Source organism: Perna viridis, chromosome 3, assembly GCF_037379345.1.
Source record: "Perna viridis isolate PV_CMFRI_1.1 ecotype Kerala chromosome 3, ASM3737934v1, whole genome shotgun sequence".
In the NCBI taxonomy this organism is placed as follows: Eukaryota; Metazoa; Mollusca; class Bivalvia; order Mytilida; family Mytilidae; genus Perna; species Perna viridis.
Window position 1 is genome coordinate 58177849 of NC_142447.1, and position 24576 is coordinate 58202424.

Below are 24576 nucleotides of genomic sequence, written 5' to 3' on the forward strand. Positions count from 1 at the left end.
CATGGGTACAGGCTGTGGGATGAATGTGGTTCCTGTTTAGCTCTTGTTGAACCCCACATGTAGCAAAAACTGACCATTTTTAGAGTGGCAGACTCATTTTACTGCTTAAGTGTGTCGGGGTACGACCACTGCGGTCGTAACATGCTGCGCTCTACTCCTACAATGTAAGAGGTTGGAATTCATCCATACCCCAACCATTTACTTCCGAGTGCCATATTGCATACCGCTCATTCCGAGGTTTTGTGAAATCATTTACTATTTAAAATACAGGGATGATTTTTTTTTTTCGCTTTTTTTAGTGGAATTCCAATGATTGAAATCCAGATTTTACCTTTACAATTCTTTTTTTTTTTTTTGACTGTATCATTATTTCCGATTTTACCAATTTCTACTTTGTTTGATGACCTCGTAAAATCATCCCTGAAAATATTATGTACACTTTCTATATTCTAACACAGGAGAATGTAACTAAATTGAAGAAAAACAAATGACCTACCTGATGAGAAAGTCCAGAAATCCTGGAAATCCGTTGTGAAAGCAGTTTAAATGAACTTCACTTTTGGTTTTCAGCATTTTGAAATGTACATCCGGTTTATAAAATTACAGATTTTAATTTTCGAAACGAAAATATTAAATAAACCAATGAATTTCCATTACTAACTTTAAGTTCGTTTTGTCAAAAATATATTGTATTCTATAAATTTAGTGACTTAATTATGATCTCTGTGATAACTATCTTCATTACAGATGTTTTCTAGATATTTAACAAAAATTTAAGATTTTTATTGCTTGATTTCTGGTGGGATAAACTTCTTTAATGTAAATAATAGACTTAAAATATTTCATAACACATGTTTAGCTTATTCACATTTGCAATGGCTTTCAACTTGTCAGATGCTAGAGTTTAGGATGGCACTAAGTCAGAAAAAATCTTGCCAGACAACCTCTAGCATTGCTGGAGTAGATGATGTCTATCTAACTTCGTCCCAAAATATCAAGGTTGTAGCGCTCCATTTCTATGGCAGCCTGGGCAGCTCTCCGGTTTCGTATAATGTCTCCACGCTCCAGCCTGCAAAGCTTTTTATTATATATGAAATCCTACTGAAAACATACAAATACTGTATGATTTTTATTTAATTGTTTTCATGAATTAATGTCAAAAAAGCATGTGTTTTACACATTGGTCTTAAACATGTGATGAATATACTTTATCAGGTGTTTTCAAAACTACCCTATTTTTGGCACTATAAGTGGATACTTTTTTCAGCAAAGTGTCAGCTTCGGCTTACCATCCACTTCCACTTATATAAGGATTTCTCAAGAAAAAATGTTCATCTACAATGCATTTCATTTGATTAGTTTATTTCAATTTTCATTGCTTTATTCAAAATTTTTGGTAAACAATCAATGAAGCTGTAAATCAAACAGTCAAACCGGTGATTGAACTCGAAGATTATTGATCCATGCCGGTATCCTTTATGAATGAATATGACGATGTTAATAAGAACTTCAACACTGTTAAAATATATAAATAAAGTCAAGAAGATACAGATGCGTTACCAAACTCTTTTTTACTGTTAAGACATTATCGAGTGTTCAAGATCCTTTAATTTGTAAATTTATACCCATTTAACACATTTGCACATGTCTCAAATTATAATCAGTTAAGGTGTTATCTAAATGGCTAATTGCAATGAAATTTAAAGGTAACAAATTTTTTTTTATTGTATTTCGAAATACCAGGTAATTGTTTATTAATTACCACTCGTAATGATGACCTATTCATCAAACTAATTTCACACTTTGGTGCCCACGCTTGACATGTTTATGATTTCATACACCTGGATGATCTAAGGCTTCAGAGCAATTGACACACAATTCAATAAAAAGTAATTGAACTCGTAGACTAAGTACACTTTAACGAAAGTACAAATATTAATTTAATTCAGAAATACTATACAAGGTAACATGCTGTGGAAAAACAAACCACTCAACTCAGATCACTGCTGACATCTACAATATAAATGCACACGTCTGACCATTGACTTATCTATGTTTTTTTCATCGATTTTGGTCAAAATTAGACAATTTGACTTATATTCCACATCAACTAATAGTCCGTAAAGTATGGTATGTTGCAAGTTTTCCTGTGTAGATCAACATGAAACTTGGTACAAATAACATGATATTAGCTTCAAATTGGTCCTCACAGAATAGAGTTGTTTGGTATATTGTTTGATTTTATTTGATGCTGATTTTCAGATGACAACATTGATGAGACTTATGGAGTAAATGTGCAGTTTGAAGAATCAGAAGATGAGGTAATAAATAATTCTGCTTGACATATATAATGATCCCATAGTATCACGTCCTAGGAAATTAAATTTGGTAGTGGGTATCTGAGCCTATCCAAGAAATTTTATTGATAATAGTTTAGGATAACGGAAAGATGTCCATGCATAATTAAAAGCAAGATACCTGACTTGTATATTCTTTCTAAATGAAACACATGTATTATTAAGCCTTAAGAATTTCTACATGTATAAGTAAACAGTTTATAGTATATATGTATAATGTATTTGAAAAAAAAACTTTCCAGGATGATTTAGATGTAGTTGGAGAAATTAAAGAAGATGATGTGGATGATGATGATGAAGAGGGTGTTGAAGCAGATGTAGATGCTACACTGCATGCTAATGTAAATATAATTCTTAAAAGTAATTTGAAACAAGTTTCAAGTAATAAAAATCAGTTTTTATTTTTTTAACTATATTCTTTACATATTCATTAATACCAAACCTTCCATGTTTGTTCGAAGTAATAGAAATGTTTTAAAAATTGCTGTGCAAACACTGTATTTTAGTCTGGTTTATTGTGATAATGAAGGCTAATCAACTTTAGTAATTTTAGTATTAAATACTGAATGTTGCTTAAACAACAAGTATTGTAATGCATCCTAATTTAGTTTTCTTGTACAACTAGTGGATTTTCCAGAGAATCATTGAATTACATTTTTTGAATTTATAATGACCATATTCATGCACAAATGGTCAGCACTGATATTTAAAATGTTAACATTTTCAAGAAAAGTAGTAAAATCAGTATTCCTGGCTATACTGGAGGTTTCAGTATTCCTAGCTATACTGGAGGTTTCAGTATTCCTGGCTGTACTAAGAGATTTCAATATTCCGTGTTATACTGTAGGTTTCAATATTCTATTCTATACTAGAGGTCTCGGTATTCCTGGTTATACTGGAGGTTTCAGTATTTCTCTGCTATACTGGAGATTTCAATATTCCCTGCTATACTGTAGGTTTCAATATTCCTTTCTATATTCAAGGTTTCAGTATTCCTGGCTATACTGGAGGTTTCAATATATCCCTGCTATATTGGAGGTTTCAGTATTCCTGGCTATACTGGCAGTTTCATTATTTCTTTGCTATACTGGAGGTTTCAGTATTCCCTGCTAAATTGGAGGTTTCAATATTCCTGGCTATACTAAAGATTTCAGTATTCCTGGCTATACTGGAGGTTTCAATATTCCTTTCTATATTCAAGATTTCAGTATTCCTGGCTATACTGGCGGTTTCATTATTTCTTTGCTATATTGGAGGTTTCAGTATTCCCTGCTAAATTTGAGGTTTCAATATTCCTGGCTATACTAGAGATTTCAGTATTCCTGGCTATACTGGAGGTTTCAGTATTCCCTGCTGTACTGTAGGTTTCAATATTTCATTCTATACTTGAGGTTTCTGTATTCCTGGCTATACTGGAGGTTTCAATATTCCCTGCTATATTGGAGGTTTCAGTATTCCTGGCTATACTGGAGGTTTCAGTATTTCCCTGTTATACTGGAGGTTTCAGTATTTCTCTGCTATACTGGAGGTTTCAATATTCCCTGCTGTATTGGAGGTTTCAGTATTTCTCTGCTATACAGGAGCTTTCAGTATTACTCTGCTATACTGGAGGTTTCAGTATTCCTGGCTGTACTGGAGGTTTCAGTATTCCTGGCCATACTAGAGATTTCAGTATTCCTGGCTATACTGGAGATTTCAGTATTCCTGGCTGTACTGGAGGTTTCAGTATTCCTGAATGTACTAAGAGATTTCAATATTCCCTGCTATATTGGAGGTTTCAGTATTCCTGGCTATACTGGAGGTTTCACTATTTCTCTGCTATACTGGAGGTTTCAGTATTTCCCTGTTATACTGGAGGTTTCAGTATTTCTCTGCTATACTGGAGGTTTCAATACTCCCTGCTGTATTGGAGGTTTCAGTATTTCTCTGCTATACAGGAGCTTTCAGTATTACTCTGCTATACTGGAGGTTTCAGTATTCCTGGCTGTAGTGGAGGTTTCAGTATTCCTGGCTATACTAGAGATTTCAGTATTCCTGGCTATACTGGAGGTTTCAATATTCCTGGCTATACTAAAGATTTTAGTATTCCTGGCTATACCTGAGGTTTCAATATTCCTGGCTATACTAGAGATTTCAGTACTCTTGGCTATAGTGGAGGTTTCAGTATTCCTGGCTATACTGGAGGTTTCAGTATTCCCTGCTAAATTGGAGGTTTCAATATTCCTGGCTATACTAGAGATTTCAGTATTCCTGGCTATACTGGAGGTTTCAGTATTCCTGGCTATACTGAAGGTTTCAGTATTTCTCTGCTATACTGGAAGTTTCAATATTCCCTGCTATATTGGAGATTTCTGAATTTCTCTGCTATACTGGAGGTTTCAGTATTTTTCTGCTATACTGGAGGTTTTAATATTCCCTGCTATATTGGAGGTTTCAGTATTCCTGGCTATACTGGAGGTTTCAATATTTCTCTGCTATACTGGAGGTTTCTGTATTCCCTGCTATCCTGGAGGTGTCAATATTCCCTGCTATACTGTAGGTTTCAATATTCCATTCTATACTAGATGTGTCAGTATTCCTGACTGTACTGGAGGTTTCAATATTCCCTGCTATATTTGAGGATTCAATATTCCCTGCTATACAGGAAGTTTCAGTATTCCTCTGCTATATTGGAGGTTTCAATATTCTCAGCTGTATTGGAGTTTTCAGTATTCCTGGCTATACTGGAGGTTTCAACATTCCCTGCTATACTGTAGGTTTCAATATTCCATTCTATACTAGAGGTTTCAGTATTCCTGGTTATACTGGAGGTTTCAGTATTCCTGGCTATACTGGAGGTTTCAGTATTTCTCTGCTATACTGGAGGTTTCAGTATTCCTGGCTATACTGAAGGTTTCAGTATTTCTCTGCTATACTGGAGGTTTCAATATTCCCTGCTACATTGGAGATTTCTGAATTTCTCTGCTATACTGGAGGTTTCAGTATTTTTCTGCTATACTGGAGGTTTTAATATTCCCTGCTGTATTGGAGGTTTCAGTATTCCTGGCTATCCTGGAGGTTTCAATATTTCTCTGCTATACTGGAGGTTTCTGTATTCCTTGCTATCCTGGAGGTGTCAATATTCCCTGCTATACTGTAGGTTTCAATATTCCATTCTATACTAGATGTGTCAGTATTCCTGACTGTACTGGAGGTTTCAATATTCCCTGCTATATTTGAGGATTCAATATTCCCTGCTATACAGGAAGTTTCAGTATTCCTCTGCTATATTGGAGGTTTCAATATTCTCAGCTATATTGGAGGTTTCAGTATTGCTGGCTGTACTGGAGATTTCAGTATTCCTGGCTATATTGGAGGTTTCAATATTCTCAGCTATACTGGAGGTTTCAGTATTCTCTGTTATGCTGGAGGTTTCAGTATTCTTTTCTATACTGTAGATTTCTGTTTCATATTTTGATCTTAGCTCTTTGTGTTCCTGCTTTGCTTATTTTCACATGTAGCCGTGATAGCTAAAGTGCTAGGATTTTTATCTCACTGTCATGAGTTGTTTTTAGTTTCCTTTGTTATGAGAAGTATCAGTAGCCATTTCAGAATTGATGATTTAGTTGATTGATTTCAGCTTCAGAATGGTGGTGAAGAAGGGGGAAAATCCGACTCAGGTCTTCATCCAAGAGATATTGATGCTTTCTGGTTACAAAGAAAGCTCAGTAAATGTTACACTGATGATCCTACCATGGCACAAACAAAGGCAGGCGAAATCTTGGACATATTAAAGGTAATGTATTATAACTGAATATTTACACAATATAACAAAAGCTTGGAATTGTCATATGAACAGTAGATTTACTTGATTTTCTTTCCGTCTTTTTTTTTTTTTTTTGTGAAGTGATTTCACACTTGATAAAACAGTTAACTGTATTTAACATTAACATACATTTCAGTGATTCTGTGGTGATAGAAACATTCTGATGTATTAATTATTTTGTAGACTTCCAGTGATGACAGAGAGGTTGAAAATCAATTAGTTTTGTTACTTGGTTTTACACAGTTTGACTTTATCAAAACTATCAGGCAGTATAGAAATATGAGTAAGTTGTTTTTTTTTTTTCATTTGTAAATTCATTCTTCATATGAAAATCTTGAATTACTAGCAGAAATAGAAGTTCTAGGTTATTACACCAATTAGTTTAAGTTGATATAATACTTGGCTGTATGGAAGTTATAGGTTATACTGAATACAAAATTTGCAGCACTAATTATTTGTGAAACTCTACATTATAATACCCTGGCTTTGAGGAGGTGTACTGTTATACCTGGGTCTGAGGAGGTATACATTATAATATCTTGGGTCTGAGGAGGTGTACTGTTATACCTGTGTCTGAGGAGAGGAGGTATACATTGTAATACTCTGAGTCTGAGGCAGTATACTGTTATACGTGTCTGAGGAGAGGAGGTATACATTATAATTCCCTGGGTCTGAGGAGGTGTATCGTTATACCTGTGTCTGAGGAGAGGAGGCATACATTATAATGCCCTGGGTCTGAGGAGGTAAGGTATACTGTTATACCTGTGTAACGCACAGGCGTAAATAATAAAGTTTGTATAATATACGTTTATTTGAGGTTTTTGATTTACATATAGAACATTTTTATCGTCACATGATAAACAGTAGACTGTGTTTCATCTTCTGACCAAAAATATATATTCTGTGGTATTACAAAACATCGTCAAGGTAGCTATTTAGGAATAGTTTTCCTGGACTTCACAGATAATTGTCTACCAAAACATGACAAAATTTGGGCTGGCCTCACAAAATTGACTTTCAAAATGTCCACCGAAAATAAACGCTGATGAGTGCGCAGACTCGTATATGTACCTGTATTTTTCAAACTTGATTAAAAAAATGGAATTTATTAATTTATGAAAAATATGAATAATCAAAAATTCTTTTGAAATAATAAAAATAATAACTTTAAGCTTTTAGTCGAAAAGTTAAAATACTGCAAAAATTTATCTTTACCACATTTCTGCTTTAGATCTGGCCAAAGGGAAATAACTCCAAAATTTCTCTCAAAAAGTTTTAGAAATTAAAGGTCTCAGTATCGTATTAATTTTCCCATAGACTTCTATAGTGAAGTGCATATTTTTAGGATTTTTTAAAAAAATATGTAAATTGATTCAATAAAACTTTCACTTATGTAGCATTTCTAAGGACATGTGAAAAAATAATTTCCCGCAAAGAAAATAGGGTGAGTCCACGAAGATCGGACAGAAAAGTAGTCTCGAACTATAAATAGCCATTTTCCCTACTTTCACTTTCGTTTTGCACTCACCAAACCAACCTTTTCAGTGGAACATTTTTATGATATTACGTTAGATTTTCTTTTAAAAAAGTTCTTCATCTTACAGTGTAATGTTTGCTCTATTTTATAAGTCATTGTTCATATCTTTTGACAAAATATTAGTTTGTAGAGAGGCAAAAAGAAAATGCACTATATTTTTATAGCATCCATGTTTTGACGTACACCTGCTCAGGGATATGCAATACGATACTGGTACCTATTACTAATAAACATTTCAATATAATCATAAAAGTTGTTGTTTTTCTGCTAGAGTATTCATTTTCATACTGAAAATTCAGAACATCATTGCCCTGCTATAAACATGAGTTTTCTATTAAAATTTTTATATAGGTACCCTATTCCAGGCATGAGACTAATATCTCAGTGTTAGCCAGAAAATATTACTTTTGATAAAAAGCTGCTGCATTAGTCAAGCTAAGCAAATTTGTGGTTTATTCTGACATGGTAGATGCATGAGCTGTACTGTGAGTTCCAAATCATTATTTAATCCCCACTTGTGACTTCCATATATGGAAATATTAATATTCGAACCTCCTTTTTTGTCTTTAACTCAAGGGAGCCTCTTGTTTAAAGTAAAGTATAATGACTGGTACAACCAACTGTTTTAAACTATAGATATGGTCATTCCAAATATAATAAATCAAAAAAAAAATTATACCAATATCATAGTTTTAAAAAAATATAGCTTTTTCATATGCAGAAAATACAGATTTTAAGCCATTTTGGTACCCCAGGCAGATACAAAAGGACCTCAATATGACAGGAAAAGGACTTTTTCTTTAAAACAGATAGCTATGATGCAAGAAAAAAAGTTTATTGGTATAAATATTATAATAACAACTGTCTGCTTTAGATGCTTTTTGAAAAAATTCAGTTTTTATATGAAAAAACACCTTTATTTTTCTTGCCGCATTAGAATCTGTCCATTTGAACCACTAAAAAAGTCCACTAAAAAATTGACTGTTGACTTTTGTGACATTTCTGTGTTTAAATCAACCACACAGTTATATGGCAACTCATTTTAGCTATTTATTTGAAAGAAAAACAAAAAATAAAAAAAATATTCATTTTTTCATATATAAGAGGCAATGTATGGAAAATGACTATTTTCAAGTCCTAACCACATACTTAAAATGTGTTGTAACTTGAAAACTATCCTTTATGCAGGAGTACTACTTGCTTTAGGTTACATGAATATAGATATGCTCATCATAAACAGTCAAGATAATAATTTTATTGAACTGATATTATACAAATTCATGAAAACAAAATGCATTTCCAAATTTGGTAAAGATTAACCATAAATGCAAAAAACCAGAGCTACCATAAAAAATCAGGTTCAAAAGTTGGCTAATTCATCTTAAAAGTGTTACCTGCATTGGGGTACTACTTTTTCAGCTGGTAAAGACCACTTGCTGAATATCCAACTTTACTTGAAAAACTGGCTTACTAGGTCTCAGTATCGTATTAATTTTCCCATAGACTTCTATAGTGAAGTGCATATTTTTAGGATTTTTTAAAAAATATGTAAATTGATTCAATAAAACTTTCACTTATGTAGCATTTCTAAGGACATGTGAAAAAATAATTTCCCGCAAAGAAAATAGGGTGAGTCCACGAAGATCGGACAGAAAAGTAATCTCGAACTATAAATAGCCTTTTTCCCTACTTTCACTTTCGTTTTGCACTCACCAAACCAACCTTTTCAGTGGAACATTTTTATGATATTACGTTAGATTTTCTTTTAAAAAAGTTCTTCATCTTACAGTGTAATGTTTGCTCTATTTTATAAGTCATTGTTCATATCTTTTGACAAAATATTAGTTTGTAGAGAGGCAAAAAGAAAATGCACTATATTTTTATAGCATCCATGTTTTGACGTACACCTGCTCAGGGATATGCAATACGATACTGGTACCTAAACTGTCATGTTACAAATTTTCCTTGTTTAATATTGTTGACCTCAACAATATCTGTAAACTTTATAAAAACACTTTAGACTTCATATCATAAATGAATCTATTAAAGTATTTCAAAATGTAATAAAATACCAAAACAAGTCAAAAAAATATATTTTCTGACGTTTTCTAATTTAGGATTTTTTTCTATAGTTTTTTTCTCTGTGTATAAAATATTACTTTTGTCATTTGACATCTAACACTTAATCATTTAACAATTGTTATGCTTAAGATAAACATCTTGTAGATTCTGTCCTAATGCTTTTCCCAGACTTTCTCCCAGAACTGCTATCGCTTGTCCAAACTCTTCAAATTTTACTGATTTCTTCTTGGGCACAACTTTTTCTGAATTTTCCATTTTAAATTTCTGACATTCACATAATACATTTTTATTGCACAATTTATTCTGCTTTTTCCCTAATTTATTTCTTGAAAAATTTTCACATACTTCTACTTTCTGTTGTTTTAAAACGGACTTTGGTAATCTTTGTACATTCGAATGTTTTCCTGCAGCAGATCGCTTTGACTTCCGCCGGACTAATACTTCAGTAGTGTCACTATTAGTATCAGTCCGCTATCTTGCGAAATATTCAGTTGTGTTGCTGCATCATCTAGCACCACATCTAACTTCTTCCTTGTTTTGTCGGTTACAAATCTTTCTTTTAATAAATCAGATTCCTCCCGTGAAATGGGAACTTGGTTTATTTCAATGGATGATTGATCATTTTCGTCGTCTTGATCTAGTAAATTTGAACCTGTATCTAAAATTTCAGTACGTGTAACATTTTTCACTGGACTGGATCCATCAGCCAACTGTATACCATAAACATTGTCATTCAGTTTTTCAACAACTTTGTATGGAATAGGTTTCCAATTGTCCAAACATTAGAAAATACGGACTGTACCCAGTTGTAGAATGAGGTGTAGAATTATAGATGTATACTAATTCTGGTAAATATTCAGTCTATTTAACTTTCTTTTCAGGTGATAATGTTTTTTATAAATCATGCATTGTTCTATTGAAATGTTCGCATGGACCGTTCCCTTTTGGATTGTACGGAGTTGTATGAGACTTCTTTACATCGTAAATCCGACAAAGTTCTCTGGTAATAACACTTTCGAAATTGCGTCCTTGATCACTGTGTAGACGATTTGGTATTCCAAAACAATGGAACCATTCTTTGACTAACGACCTTGCAACTGTTGTAGCACGCTGATCTCTCGTTGTTATAGCTTGAGAAAACACATCTGTCATAACTGGTACGTTCTCTCGACCATTAGAAGATTTCTCTAATAAAGTAAAGTCTATTGCCAAAATTTGTAATGGTTTCTTTGCAGTTAATGATTCTAAAGTTGCCCGGACTTGCAGTAACGGACTTTTAGAAAGTAGACAACGTTCACATTTCTGAATCCACACTTTAATGTCATTGAGCATATGTAAGCAGTAACATTGTTTCTTCATTAGAGCATAAGTTCGTTCAGTAGCTTGATGACCGGACTTATTATGCATAATGTCTAATACATTCGATTTTAAAGAGTCTGGTACTAGTAACTGTTTACATTCACCAATTTCTGGATCATCGATTGATCTGTAAATAACTCCATTGATCAAACACAATGAGTCAAATTTCCCATCTCTGAGTAATTTCTTAACATCCTTTGGTTGTTTTTGAAGAATCTGTCTCTCTGGTTTCTTGTTCTCTGCTATAAATTTAGCTACAATAGACAATGTTTCATCACTATTTTGTAATTGTTTCAATTCCTCATAGGAATATTCAGGAAAAGTTGGTATGCATTCTAGTTCCTGTTCTATCTGAATTTGATTAACTTCCACCGAATTTGAAATGTCTTATTTCTCCTTTATCTCTAATAACGATGATGTTTGTGTGATTTGATTGATAGTAGAATTAACTGGGTTTCGACTCAGACTGTCTGCGTTTGTATTTGAACGTCCTGAACGAAATTTCACTTCAAAATTGAACTGAGCAAGTTGTGAAACCCAACCCAATTCGGTAGCTCCTAATTTAGCTGAATTAATGTAACTTAACGGGTATAGTCAGTGTACATGATAAATTTACCTCCGAGTAAATAGTCTCTAAATTTATCTTTGACAGCCCATTTTAAAGCTAATAATTCAAGTTTCATTGAGCTATAATTGTTCATATTTCGTTCGTTTGGATGCAAGCTTCTCGAAGCATACGCAATGACAACAGTTTTATCTCCTTGTTCTTGCGAAAGAACGGCACCATAACCTTCTAAACAAGCGCCAACTTCTACCCTAAATGGTAGTTTAATATCTGGATAACCGAAGATCAGAGAGTTTGTGAGTTTTTCTTTCATTTTCTCAAATGAATTTTGACATTCTTCCATCCACTTCGGTTGAAAATCTTTTTCACTTAACATTTTGACAGTTTTAGATTTTCCTTTCTTTTTTTCTGTTTTAGTCAATAAAGCATGTAAAGGTGCTGCAATTTTACTAAATCCTTGAACATAATTCCGATAATAAGAACAGAGTCCTAAAAACGATCTCAATCCTTTTTCTGATTTTGGAACTTTCCATTCTTCGATCGTACAAGTTTTTTCTGGATCGGTCATCACACCATTTTCCGAAATTACATGTCCTAAAAACTTTACCTGTCTCTTGAAGAAATGACACTTGGAGGGTTTTAGTTTCAAACCGTGCTTACGTAGTCTTTCAAACACAAACTGGAGTCGCAACCGATAAGCATCTCTGATAGTCTTTTTATTCAGTAAACGGTAGTTGATACATAGTCTTAGACTTTTATCAGTTTTACGAACAATTACAACGTCTATGCGGCACAGCAACAGGTTTTGAATCGACTGTATGTATTTCATGTTTAACTATATCCGTATAACCCATATCATTTTCACTGAGACAGAAAACATCACTATAATTTTGAATAAATGTTTCAAAAGATGAATGTTGCTCAGGTGTAAATGGCACATCTCCTACATCAATGTCTTTTAATGTCAAAGTTTTTTTTTGAAGATCTACTGATTCACAAATCTTGGTTTCAGTCTTGTTAATCGAAACATGAACTTGAATTTCTGATTGTGATACATTAATGTCTATTGATTCTTCAATCGGACTTTCATGAACGACTTCTGCGTTTTGTAATATGCCTACTCTGGTTTTTGACAATTGTTAGTCTTTGACAACTAACATTCCAACTTTCAGTATTGTTGTGTTTGAAATACTAATGTCTACTTCAATTTATCCTATGTATTGAATCGGTAAATCATTTGCACCAGTAACTTCCATCCATTTAGTAATGTCATGTAAAATTGGCTTGTGTTCTAATAGGTTATAGAAAAATTCTTCGCTTACTGTCGAAACTTGTGACCTGGTATCAATCAAAGATCTCGCGGGCTTATTTGCTATCTTAATGTCAATTTCAGGACATTTACCAGTACAATTCTTAAAAATGTCATTGCTAGAGTCTTGTATTTACTCCCAATGGTTGACTCTTTCCACTGAGAGTTATATGTTTGACTGTGAATTAGCACCTGAACCCGAAGCGCCTTGATTTTGACCTTGACCTTGACGATTTTGTTCATTTGAATAACATGTCCTCTACCACAATCACGGTTTTGACTTCGTCCCCGATTTTGACTTCGACCTCGATTTTGATATCGACCTCGGCCTTCGCCTCGACCTCTATTATAAGTTCTACCTGGTACTTGTTCAACTAGACTAGCTGGTGTAGTACATTCAAACTTCCTGTGTCCGAAACCATGACACCAGTAACATTGATCAATATCTGGCCTGTCTGTACCTACAAAACTACTTGAAACATTGTCATAACAGTCATAATCATGATAATTGTTGTTATTTCTTTTTGTGTTTGGTTGCGATAGCATATCGATTTGTTTTTGTTGTTTTTCTAACATAGTTTGTTGTTTTGTTAATAATTTTCTAATTTCAGTTAATTCATTGTTGTTTTCTTCGACTTTGATTGCATTTTCAGTCACACTGGTTGCCTCTTGTTGACATACTTTGTATTTGACCTCATCAACATTCAGTTCATTGACCCATTTTAACATTTCTCTTCTAAATTCAATGAATGATAAAGATTGGTGTTCTAAATAAAATCTCTTAATTTCACGTTTCAATTGACAATCGGAAATTCCCTCAATGAATCTTTCGGTTAAGGTAACATCTGAATTCCCTAACATCTTAGTGTCCGTCATTCCATAACACATTTTTTTTTGTAACTAAATTCTCAGATTCTGTTAGTAACAGGTTGTTAATATTTTGTACAAAGCTTCATACAGGTATCCTGTATTGTGGAATGTGTTTTCTTGCCTTTATGACCTCTACTTCCTGGTTTTCAAAAGAAAAAAGAAACTTAAATTTTCTTTGTACGGTGGTAATATACAAAATAATGTCAATTTTATCTCAGCTACTATTAATCAGAGGTTGCTGACGAATTGTACAAGGTTTTGGATGTTGAATTCTGTTTTGTATTCGTATGACTTCGACTTCCTGTTTACTGAAATACAGTTATGGAAAGCTCAGAGATTTTTTGTAAAACTTGTTCTAGATTACATTATTCTGCTAGTACGATAATAAATTTGCTGTATGATAAAAAATGCATTTATCTCCCTTGAAGTTTTCATTACTAAGTCAAATTTGTTGATTCTATAACAGTTCTCTATTGTACACTATTGGCATCGGCCCAAACTCAGTCAGAGAAAAAGAAAATAGAAGAGAAGATGTCTAGTGACCCAGAGTTGTCAAAGTATCTGCATGCTTTAGGAGCTACAGATAAGGGAGATATTGTTTCTGAGGAGAGAGCCCGTCGACAACAAGCTCGTCAGTCCAGGGTAGCTGCTGATATTGAAGCTATGGACACAGATGAACAAAAGGTAAAACTTAATGACTGTAAACAAATACATGTATACATATGGCTTGTTTTTAGAATAGACAGTGTTTAAAGAATAATTTTTCCTGAGCTTTTATCTTCATTTACAATATATGTTTATCATGTATGAGGAAAATATTTAAATAAAGTAATGTACTTACTATGGTGTGAATAAACCAAAATCCTATGTGAATTGCATGAACTTACTTAACTTTGTCATATATTTCTAGAGAAAAAAATGATTATGCTTATTGATATGCAATTTACAGTAGTCCATCTCTGAAACGACCTCCCTGACCAACGGCCACCTGTCTTATGCAACCACATTTCAATTGCATTAACAACTTGTAGTGCAAAATAACCCCATATAAACACTCATCCTTCTGATATAACCAGCGGCCACAATTTTGAATGAAAAACGAAGAATTAGCCTCTTGTATCTGGCCATGTTCATTGTCGATATATAAACTGTAGGTGTCAGCAGACATCATGTTAACTGTTTCCCCAGTATATTTTCAATTAAGTTATGAAATTGAGTGTGAGGTGTCAATTACTCTGAAGCCCTTGGATCTGACCTTGTATGAAATTGTAAACATGTCAAGCACTTGCACCGAAGTGTTAAATTGGTTTGATGAATCGGTCATAATTACAACTGGTAATTAATAATAAAAACATGATCATCTATTTCAAATTATAAACACGAGTTGTAACTTTGTTAATCTGTTTACAATTAGCCATTTAGGTCACAACTTTAATTGATTCTAGTTAGTGACACGTGAGTACGTGTTACAACATACCATAAGTGGGCATAAACTTACATATGAATGGACAGATAACTCAGGGAATGCTTCATTTGATAATTTTTTCAAGTAAAGAATCTTTTATAGTTTGTTTATATATTCTGACAATTTTAAAGTTGTGTATTCCGATTGCTATAGATTTGATAAAACATAGTCATATTCATTCATAAAATTGATAGCGGTACGGATCAATTATTTTTGTCAATCAATTGCCAGTTTGATTGACAGCTTCTGTCTTGCAGTTTACACCTGAATTACAAATTAATGAAATCAAATATTTTTACTACATCAGCTCATTTCAGAAAAGCAATGAGTTTAAACGTTCAGAAGTCCATAGTGACAATAATTGCTGGGGGAAAAAAATTGACTTTTAGTCCGAAAAATACATCAGTATAGATAAACAAAACTTTATTCAATTGTTAATTGCCACTCTGGTTTAAAAAAAAATACCCCAGTACATTACATATACACATCAATGTATGTGTAACAGAAACAAATAAACATTTTCAATGCTGAAATTGGCATAACCTCTCTAGAGAGTTTTGGATTGCAGTATGGTGGCCACATAAGAGTGGGACTACTGTACCTCTGAAATTACCTTAATTTGTATACATCTGATATTACTTTCTAGAAAACCTTAGGATATGTACAGACATTAGATTTAGATGACCTAACATTTGCACAGGGCAGTCATTTCATGGCTAATAAAAGATGTCAGTTACCTGATGGTTCCTTCAGAAAACAAAGAAAAGGTAAGAAATAATGTAATGGTTATTCGAATGTACTCTGTAATGGATCTAGTGGCAATGACTTACTTAATAGGTGTAATGGTTATAGTCTGTTAAATAACTGAACATTTTTATTAGTAATGACTCGAAAGATATTTCTTTTCTTGTAAGTTTCTTTTGGAATATAGGGAACTGTACTCTTTTTGAATTGTCTTCTAGGAATGAAATATCTGTTTTGCCTGTACATGCAAATCACAAACACCTCCAAAGGAAAGAAATATAACTTGTATATATGTTTTAGGATATGAAGAAGTTCATGTTCCTGCCCTGAAACCAAAGCCTTTTGATGCTGATGAGGTAATTTTGTAGTGGACCAAATTGATAAAACATAGATATTCTGTAACTGAATTCTTTGTTTGTGGAAAAAAAAAAAAATACCCATTTGTATTGGTACAGTTGTGAACAAATAATGATTTGAAAATGATATTTCTGCAATGTTATTGTGAAAATGATATTTCTGTAATGTTATTGTGAAAATGATATTTCTGCAATGTTATTGTTCATGGTTTTTTTTACTTAGCATTATAATATAGAGACCAGTACAATCAAAAATTTCAATACAACATTTTTGTTTTCAGTCACTTGTCCCCATTGATCAGCTGCCTAAGTATGCCCAGCCAGCGTTTGATGGCTTTGCCTGTCTAAATAGAATACAAAGTCGGCTTTACAAAGCTGCCATTGAATCCAATCAGAATCTACTGCTTTGTGCACCTACTGTAAGTATGACAGTTATCATTCTGTAATAATTTGTACAGAAAAGTTAGCGATAGTGGCTTGTTCAAAGATAATCAGTTTCAGAACATTGAGAAAGTCAAACTCAAGTATTTCCAAGTGACATCCGTGCTGTTCATCCCCTTACCACTGTATGATTAATTTGTTTAGGGTCATTCTGTATAGAAATGCTCTTATGTTTGGATATACCCTGTAAGGTGAATAACCATTTCTCCCTGTCTAAGCCAGTGGTAAATAATGCATAGAAATTATTGACCACTGATTGGTGATTAAATTTTTGCAAGAGATCTCCCGCCATTTTACATTTTCTTTTCTAAGTTTTTTGCCTATGTCAGGATAGAAACCAATTCTCTTTCAATCTATTCTTGATTTAAACTTTATTTCCACTCTCTATGATAAAATGAAGATTTTAACATGCTTGTTTCACATGTTGAAAGTCTTAACGTTACTATCTCAAGTGGAGAAATAATTAAAACTACTGTGAAGGAGAATCTATATCTACTTATCAGTTGATTAGTGATACCTGTAATGAAATGTTGATGGTTGTAATAATGATGTGAAAAAACAAGTTCCTCTGACAATTAAAAGGGTGGCAATATAAAAAAAAACCATATTACTATTAAGGTTATGATATATTTAATTCTCATAAGATTGATAAAGTTTTGTTTTACAGGGAGCAGGAAAAACAAATGTAGCATTGTTATGTATGTTACGAGAAATAGGCAAACATGTGAATCCTGATGGAACGATAAATACAGATGATTTTAAGATCATATATATAGCACCAATGAGATCTTTGGTACAGGAAATGACTGGCAGTTTTGGAAAGGTTTGTCAAATTTTAAAAATTCAGTTTATGATGCTGTAATTGAACCAATTTTTAATTTGGATATTTTCAAATGGTTTTAATAATGAGTTTTATAAGTTAAGAAAGATGAAATATCTCTTTGTTTATTATACATAGTGGTCAGTTTAATCTTCTCTCAAAACCTGCTTCAAATATAAAAAAAAAAAGATATAGTTCGACTTTATTTGATAGTTTGTATAAAAAATCTTTTTACAATGCAGAGACTTGCTCATTATAAAATAAAAGTAGCTGAGTTGACTGGAGATCACCAGCTGACAAAAGAACAGATCAATGAAACCCAGATTATAGTGTGTACTCCAGAGAAATGGGATATTATCACCAGAAAAGGGGGTGAAAGGACTTATACACAACTTGTCAGACTTATGATATTTGTAAGTATTGTGTTGGGAGGTATTAAGATAGTTAAGGATAGAGGAAGTACCACTGTATGTCAAGATGGAGAGGATATAATCTGTTCATTTATTAAAGTTTGAATATGCATGGGTGTTAACTTTTGTTGGTTGAAATGTAGGGGAAACTTCATCCCTATGAGATTAACAACATACCCGTACATGTATGTAGTATAATGAATAACACAAATTTAATGTTATTCATAAATTAGACATACTTGGATGTGATATAAACTTGGCATATGACAGTGATATTTTTGTGTTTTTTAGGATGAAATTCATTTGCTTCATGATGACAGAGGTCCTGTATTAGAGGCTCTTGTTGCCAGGTACTGTTATTTTTAACAATAAAGATTTGAAACAAAATTTGATATAAAGTCTAGTTTTCCTTTTCTCTTTCATCTACCTCAGACTTGACATTTTATGAGCAACTTGTAGGGAAAGTCTGGATTAGTTGTCTTTGGTACTAGTGTGAACATGAAAGCCGAGAAAAAAAGTGAAGTTATTGCAGAGAAGACCAGCGACATTCAGTGACACCGTTTACATGAGAGAATTGCTGATTTTGCATTTTGAAAGTTGTCTTCAATTATTTTTTGACTCAGTAATAGAATTCTACTTTTGACACTTTTTAGTCTGTACACTTACATGTATGTATAATCTGATCTGAGGAAAGTCATATAGGTAAGATTCTTTTTATAGCCATTGGTTGCATTTAAAGTTTTAACCATATGGGGCATGTAGTAGAAGTAGTATAGAGGGGAGAAATTAATTGGAACCCAGAATCGTCCTGAAGCTACTTTTCCAGTATGAATAAAGTATTACCGTCTGTAATTTTTAGTGATGATTTTTTTTTTGTCTTTCATATATAAGAAATTGTTATTATTTTCAGGGCTATACGTAACATAGAGACTACCCAGGAAGATGTCAGATTAGTAGGGCTTAGTGCTACCTTACCTAATTATGAAGATGTAGCAACCTTTTTGAGAGTTGATCCTGCTGAAGGACTTTACTTTTTTGACAACAATTTCCGTCCTGTTCCATTGGAACAGCAGTTCATTGGTATTACAGAGAAGAAGGCTGTAAAGAGATTTCAGATCATGAATGATATTGTATATGAAAAAGTTATGGAGCATGCAGGCAAAAATCAGGTATAACAATATAACATACATATATGTACATGTACACTATGATATAAAGACTCCTTCTGTTTAATTACATGTAGAAAGCAGTAAGTGTATAGAAATAATAGAAGTTTATTTTTCTTATTAAAGCTGTTGATATTTGTACACTCACGGAAGGAAACAGGCAAAACAGCTCGTGCAATCCGAGATCTATGTTTAGAGAAGGATACCCTTGGTTTGTTCTTGAAGGAATATTCAGCTTCTACGGCTGTATTGAGAACTGAGGCAGAGCAAGTTAAGGTAAGAATACAACAATCTATACTGGTAGCGATGGTTGATTATTTTATGTTTGCCTTATGGGAATGTTAAGTAGCAGTCTTTGTAAGAACCATGCAAATTCTGTAATATGGGATACACATCAAAGAAAGGCTACATATTTTCATGTTTGTTATTGAGTGGGTCTATATAATGAAATGTATGATCATTCTTTCCAATCTGCCTGCTCTCAGGAGATAATCTACATTGAAAAGCCAACAGAATCTATTGTATTTAAGTGTCATTTACAAAATTATATTGCTTAATTTTGAATTCTACAGTGCATTCTATATGATTTTTATCTCCTAAGAACAAGGGTTATATGAAAAGCCACATGTTATTTTTTTTTTGTTTACTATAACATTTTAAACAAAATATCAAAAGTAAAAGTATGATCCAACCATGAATCCTTTTTTGCATAATTCTTAGCTTGAGTACTACTTATACAGAAAAAAAAAACCTTGTTGGTGTGGGAGTGAATTTCCAAAAAGGTGGCAATTTGATGAACTATCATTATCACAGCAGACAATCATCAGATTATAACACATTATGGAATCATTTATCGAGCTGACAGAGATGCTTAAAGATTCATCCGTAGCTTTGAATAATGACAATAGCTTTCAACTAATAGGTCAATGAATTGACAGCATTAAACATTGACATATGCAATGTACTTGGACTGACCACATTCTGATTGAAAAGTTAAGATCAGCCACATTCCCTGTAAATTATAATAGCTCTTATATTCAAACAATTGTTTTCCAGAATATGGAATTGAAGGATCTGTTACCGTATGGATTTGCTATACATCATGCTGGAATGGCTAAGTATGTTTTATGACATTAGGGTATTATCCATTAACAAAACCTTATCATCAATTCATGAGCATTTCATTGTTGCTGATTTACTGTGAATGTATTTTTATTTATTCAAAACACTTTAAGTTAAGGAATTTAAGAAAATAAGAAAACCACAAAAGTTGATACCTAATATAATATACAGAATATGTGATCTGCATAAACAGTTGGTGTAGTAGTCATAAGGTGAAATAAGCAATTACTTGTAGGTGTGCTTTATATACTGATGAATGCATATGAAATAAAGACTTTATTTTCAGTGTGAGAAACATGTACATGTATTTGCTTCTTAGACAAAATGTGATTATTATACATTTCTAACTAATGTTTCCTTTGCAGAGTTGACCGTATCTTGGTTGAGGATTTGTTTACTGACAGACACATACAAGTTCTAGTATCAACATCAACATTAGCCTGGGGTGTAAATTTACCTGCCCATACTGTCATCATTAAAGGTACACAGATATATAGTCCTGAAAAAGGAAGATGGGTGGAACTCAGTGCATTAGATGTCATGCAGGTAAAATCTTAAAAGTTAGGATATTACACTAAAATGTCAATTTAATCCATTTTTTTGCTTTCGTTATGTATTGACTTGTACAACTTTTTTTTTAAATACGTAAAATATTTAAAAGGTAAAAGTTTGATTTGGATATATTGAGACACTGTACATGAGTGCTTTACTAAAACAAGTAGTTTAGAATAATAGTCAAAAACTGAATAAAAGAATTCTAAATTTAAACAATACTTTACAGATGATGGGAAGAGCTGGTCGTCCTCAGTATGACACTATGGGAGAAGGTATCATGATCACTAACCACAGTGAATTACAATACTACCTGTCTTTAATGAACCAACAGGTAAGTGAAGAATAAACCACAGTGAATTACAATACTACCTGTCTTTAATGAACCAACAGGTAAGTGGAGAATAAACCACAGTGAATTACAATAGTACCTGTCTTTAATGAACCAACAGGTAAGTGAAGGATAAACCAAAGGGAATTACAATAGTACCTGTCTTAAATGAACCAAAAATTAGGTGAAGAATAAATCACAATGCAGTAAATCTCCTCCTCACCATTAAATTTGCAGGGATTATTTTTTTCCACTTTTTAGTGGAATTCCGCTATTTCGAATCCGGATTTTACCACTAAGATTCTTTTTTTTTTACTGTTGATTCACTTCCCATTTTGCCAATTTCAGCTTTGTTTTTGATCTCGAAAAAAATCATCCCTGAAATTTAGTCTTGTTCTGTTGAAACAAGGTAATATTTAAATCTAATTTCTTTCACCCAAATATTCTTTCTACTAAATACCATTGAAATAATGAGACACCACTGTTGTTAGCTCACCTGACCAAAGGCCAATGTGAGCTATTGCCATCACTTGGCGTCCGTCTTCGTCATTAACAATTTTTCAAAACTCTTCTCTTCTGACACTACTTGTCCAATTAGAACCAAACTTGGTATGAATGTTCCTTTGGGTATCCTGCATAGAATGACAAGGGGATTTATGATCTTTGGAAAAACATGGCAGCCGTTACTAGAAATAGAACATTGGGGTCAGACAGTAGTATTTCACATATTATATCTCCAAAACGATCAGGTGTAGCCAAATTCTTTTAATTGCTGTAATGATCCTTATTATAAGGTCCACAAAAGTCTCCAGGGGTAAAAGTTGTCACACAACTCTTTGTATGAGTTATTGCCCTTGAATGGTTAAAAATGATTTTTTTTTTTTTTTTGGTAGTTGTCAGCCAATATCATGAAAACTGTGATAGGTAGAAAGAAATTTTCAATTTCTGCAATTATCCTTATGACAAGTGCTACCAAAGTCTTCTTGAACCAAAATTGTTGGAAAACATCCTGTTAAATTTATTGCTTTTGAAAGGCAAAATTTAACCAGGTGAGTGATTCAGGCTCTTGGGAGCCTATTGTTTGATGTATTCTTGACATTATGCATTATTGTTTTATATCCTACCAGTTACCAATTGAGAGTCAGTTCATCAATAAGTTACCAGACATGTTAAATGCTGAAGTAGTCCTGGGTACAGTACAGAGTGTTAAAGATGCTGTAGACTGGTTAGGTATGTACATCATTTAGGTATAAAATGTGTCATAAGGGTTTGATGATACTTACTGCTCCTGTCCTGCTACAATGTGTGAAGGGACTTAGAATAGTCCGAAATACTGGTGTCTGTGCATGCGTCCATCCGTCTGAATGGGGATGCAACTCCTCACAGACAGCTGAATGGATTTTGTTCGAACTTTGTAGCGTTATTATTCACCATATGTAGTTCATCATATTTAACTGACGTTTTGATGTGGCAAATTTACAGGAGTTATGGGATTTAGTTAATTCTTTTATATGGTTTACTATAGGACCACTTTGTGGACATGACTCTTGGGAGAACACTGAATGGATTTTGTTCAAATTTTGTAGGATTGTTAGCCACCATATGTAGTTGATCATATCACAAATTTTACTGAAGTTATGGGTTTTAATTGGTATTTTAAATGTTACACAATAGGAACACTTTGTTCTGGCAACTCCTGAGAAACCGCTCAAAGCATTTTGTTCAGATTTTGTAGGATTGATAGTCTCCATACATGTATGTAGTTGATCATTGCCCTGCAATTTTGTTTTGACAAGTTAGCCATTTTGTATATGATTATTGTTATAAGGTGTTTTTCCCAAAGGTTATTAGTTGATGTCTTTTTTTTTTTAATCCATGTATTTCATCATTGGTATTGAAATTCAAAACACCTTGGTAAACAGCAATTGACCATTTTATTCACCATAACATGTATATTTATTTGGTAATACTGTATACATTGTATTTTTCACAGTTTACAAATGTTCACTTTTATCGTACCATATATTTATCATAAAAGATATTGCTATCGCTCATAAAAAAAATTTTCTGCAAAATTAATACCAGCAAATATAATCATTGGACCAAATTCACAAAAATAAGCAACCAAGGTCATACATTGACAGTAACTAAAAGTTAAGATATGTAAGTAATGCCAAGAACAGTCATAACAATCGGGGAAAAAATAGAAATCTAATAAAAAATTATTATGTTCATTAGTATTGTATCTTATTGTATAAAAACAGTAATAGACATGAATTTACAGAACCATTTGTAATTTTCAGGTTATACATACCTGTACATCAGGATGTTAAGATCTCCTTCTCTGTATGGTATTGGTCATGATCAACTGAAGGATGATCCACTGTTACAACAAAGACGTAAGGATCTGATACATACGGCAGCCATTCAGCTAGACAAGAATAATCTAATCAAATACGATAAAAAGACTGGACAGTTTCTGAGTACTGAGTTAGGACGTATTGCTAGCCATTACTATCTGACAAATGAGACTATATGTACATACAACCAGCTACTGAAACCAACTCTCAGTGAAATAGAATTGTTCAGAGTCTTTTCTCTGTCATCTGAGTTCAAATATATTTCTGTCAGAGAGGTAAGAAAAGGATTTATTCTAGAACATTTGAATTATGTTCATTAGTTTTAAGTCACTGAACTAACTGAATGCATTCATTTGATTTTCATCTTTAAAATTCATTTCAAATACAGGTATTTATGTTGCATTATTTCTTGAATACTAAAATTGGTTCAGAGATTATACTTTGCTGATTTCTGGCAATTTCTGATTACTTTTGTATATGTTAAATTGTTAAAGCAAGCAATGGTCTTACGTGGAGTCCAGTGACCAAATAATCTAAACACTAATTATTACTTTATGATCAAATGTTTTTATTAACTTTGGTGAATGGTTACAGGAAGAGAAGCTTGAATTACTGAAATTATTAGAGAGAGTACCAATACCTATCAAAGAGAGTATAGAAGAATCCAGTGCTAAGGTAAAACATAGTGGCATCCTTTTGCAGACAGAAATTTTCTAAATGACTATAATCTCACATCCTGTATAGATTTTTTAGATACGTGTACCTCTGAAGTCCAGGTTTACATGTCTAAACCAAACCCTGAATCTAAATTAGATCTCTTCTGAAGTGTTGTTACATCAGTTTTAATACATACACCAAACACCATCCTATACTGAATAGACAGATTTCTCTCTACTGTGTTGGTCTGTTAAGTCATTTTACAGTT

At 32.9% G+C, this 24576-nt stretch overlaps 2 protein-coding genes across 2 annotated transcripts in view; one reads left to right on the plus strand and one right to left on the minus strand.

The window, feature by feature from the left end:
- The window catches only part of LOC148623084 (U5 small nuclear ribonucleoprotein 200 kDa helicase-like), a 51179-nt gene that overhangs the window by 9018 nt on the left and 17585 nt on the right, over positions 1-24576 (plus strand). Inside the window, exons 5-23 of the mRNA XM_088573607.1 lie at positions 2263-2321; positions 2600-2698; positions 5977-6132; positions 6346-6445; positions 14351-14568; positions 15996-16116; positions 16394-16449; positions 16731-16868; positions 17558-17713; positions 17953-18123; positions 18412-18470; positions 19031-19289; positions 19413-19562; positions 20343-20404; positions 20774-20954; positions 21190-21294; positions 22419-22521; positions 23595-23926; positions 24246-24326. Of these exons, the coding sequence (XP_088429733.1) occupies positions 2263-2321; positions 2600-2698; positions 5977-6132; positions 6346-6445; positions 14351-14568; positions 15996-16116; positions 16394-16449; positions 16731-16868; positions 17558-17713; positions 17953-18123; positions 18412-18470; positions 19031-19289; positions 19413-19562; positions 20343-20404; positions 20774-20954; positions 21190-21294; positions 22419-22521; positions 23595-23926; positions 24246-24326 (2606 nt within the window). The remainder of the gene's footprint in view (positions 1-2262; positions 2322-2599; positions 2699-5976; positions 6133-6345; positions 6446-14350; positions 14569-15995; positions 16117-16393; positions 16450-16730; positions 16869-17557; positions 17714-17952; positions 18124-18411; positions 18471-19030; positions 19290-19412; positions 19563-20342; positions 20405-20773; positions 20955-21189; positions 21295-22418; positions 22522-23594; positions 23927-24245; positions 24327-24576) is intronic.
- Positions 12936-14858, minus strand: LOC148623085 (uncharacterized). The gene is made up of 2 exons (XM_088573609.1): positions 14726-14858; positions 12936-14023 (listed from the first exon to the last, which is right to left on the minus strand). Exon 2 carries the CDS (start codon positions 13900-13902, stop codon positions 13078-13080), a length of 825 nt encoding a protein of 274 aa, XP_088429735.1. The 5' UTR covers positions 13903-14023; positions 14726-14858; the 3' UTR covers positions 12936-13077.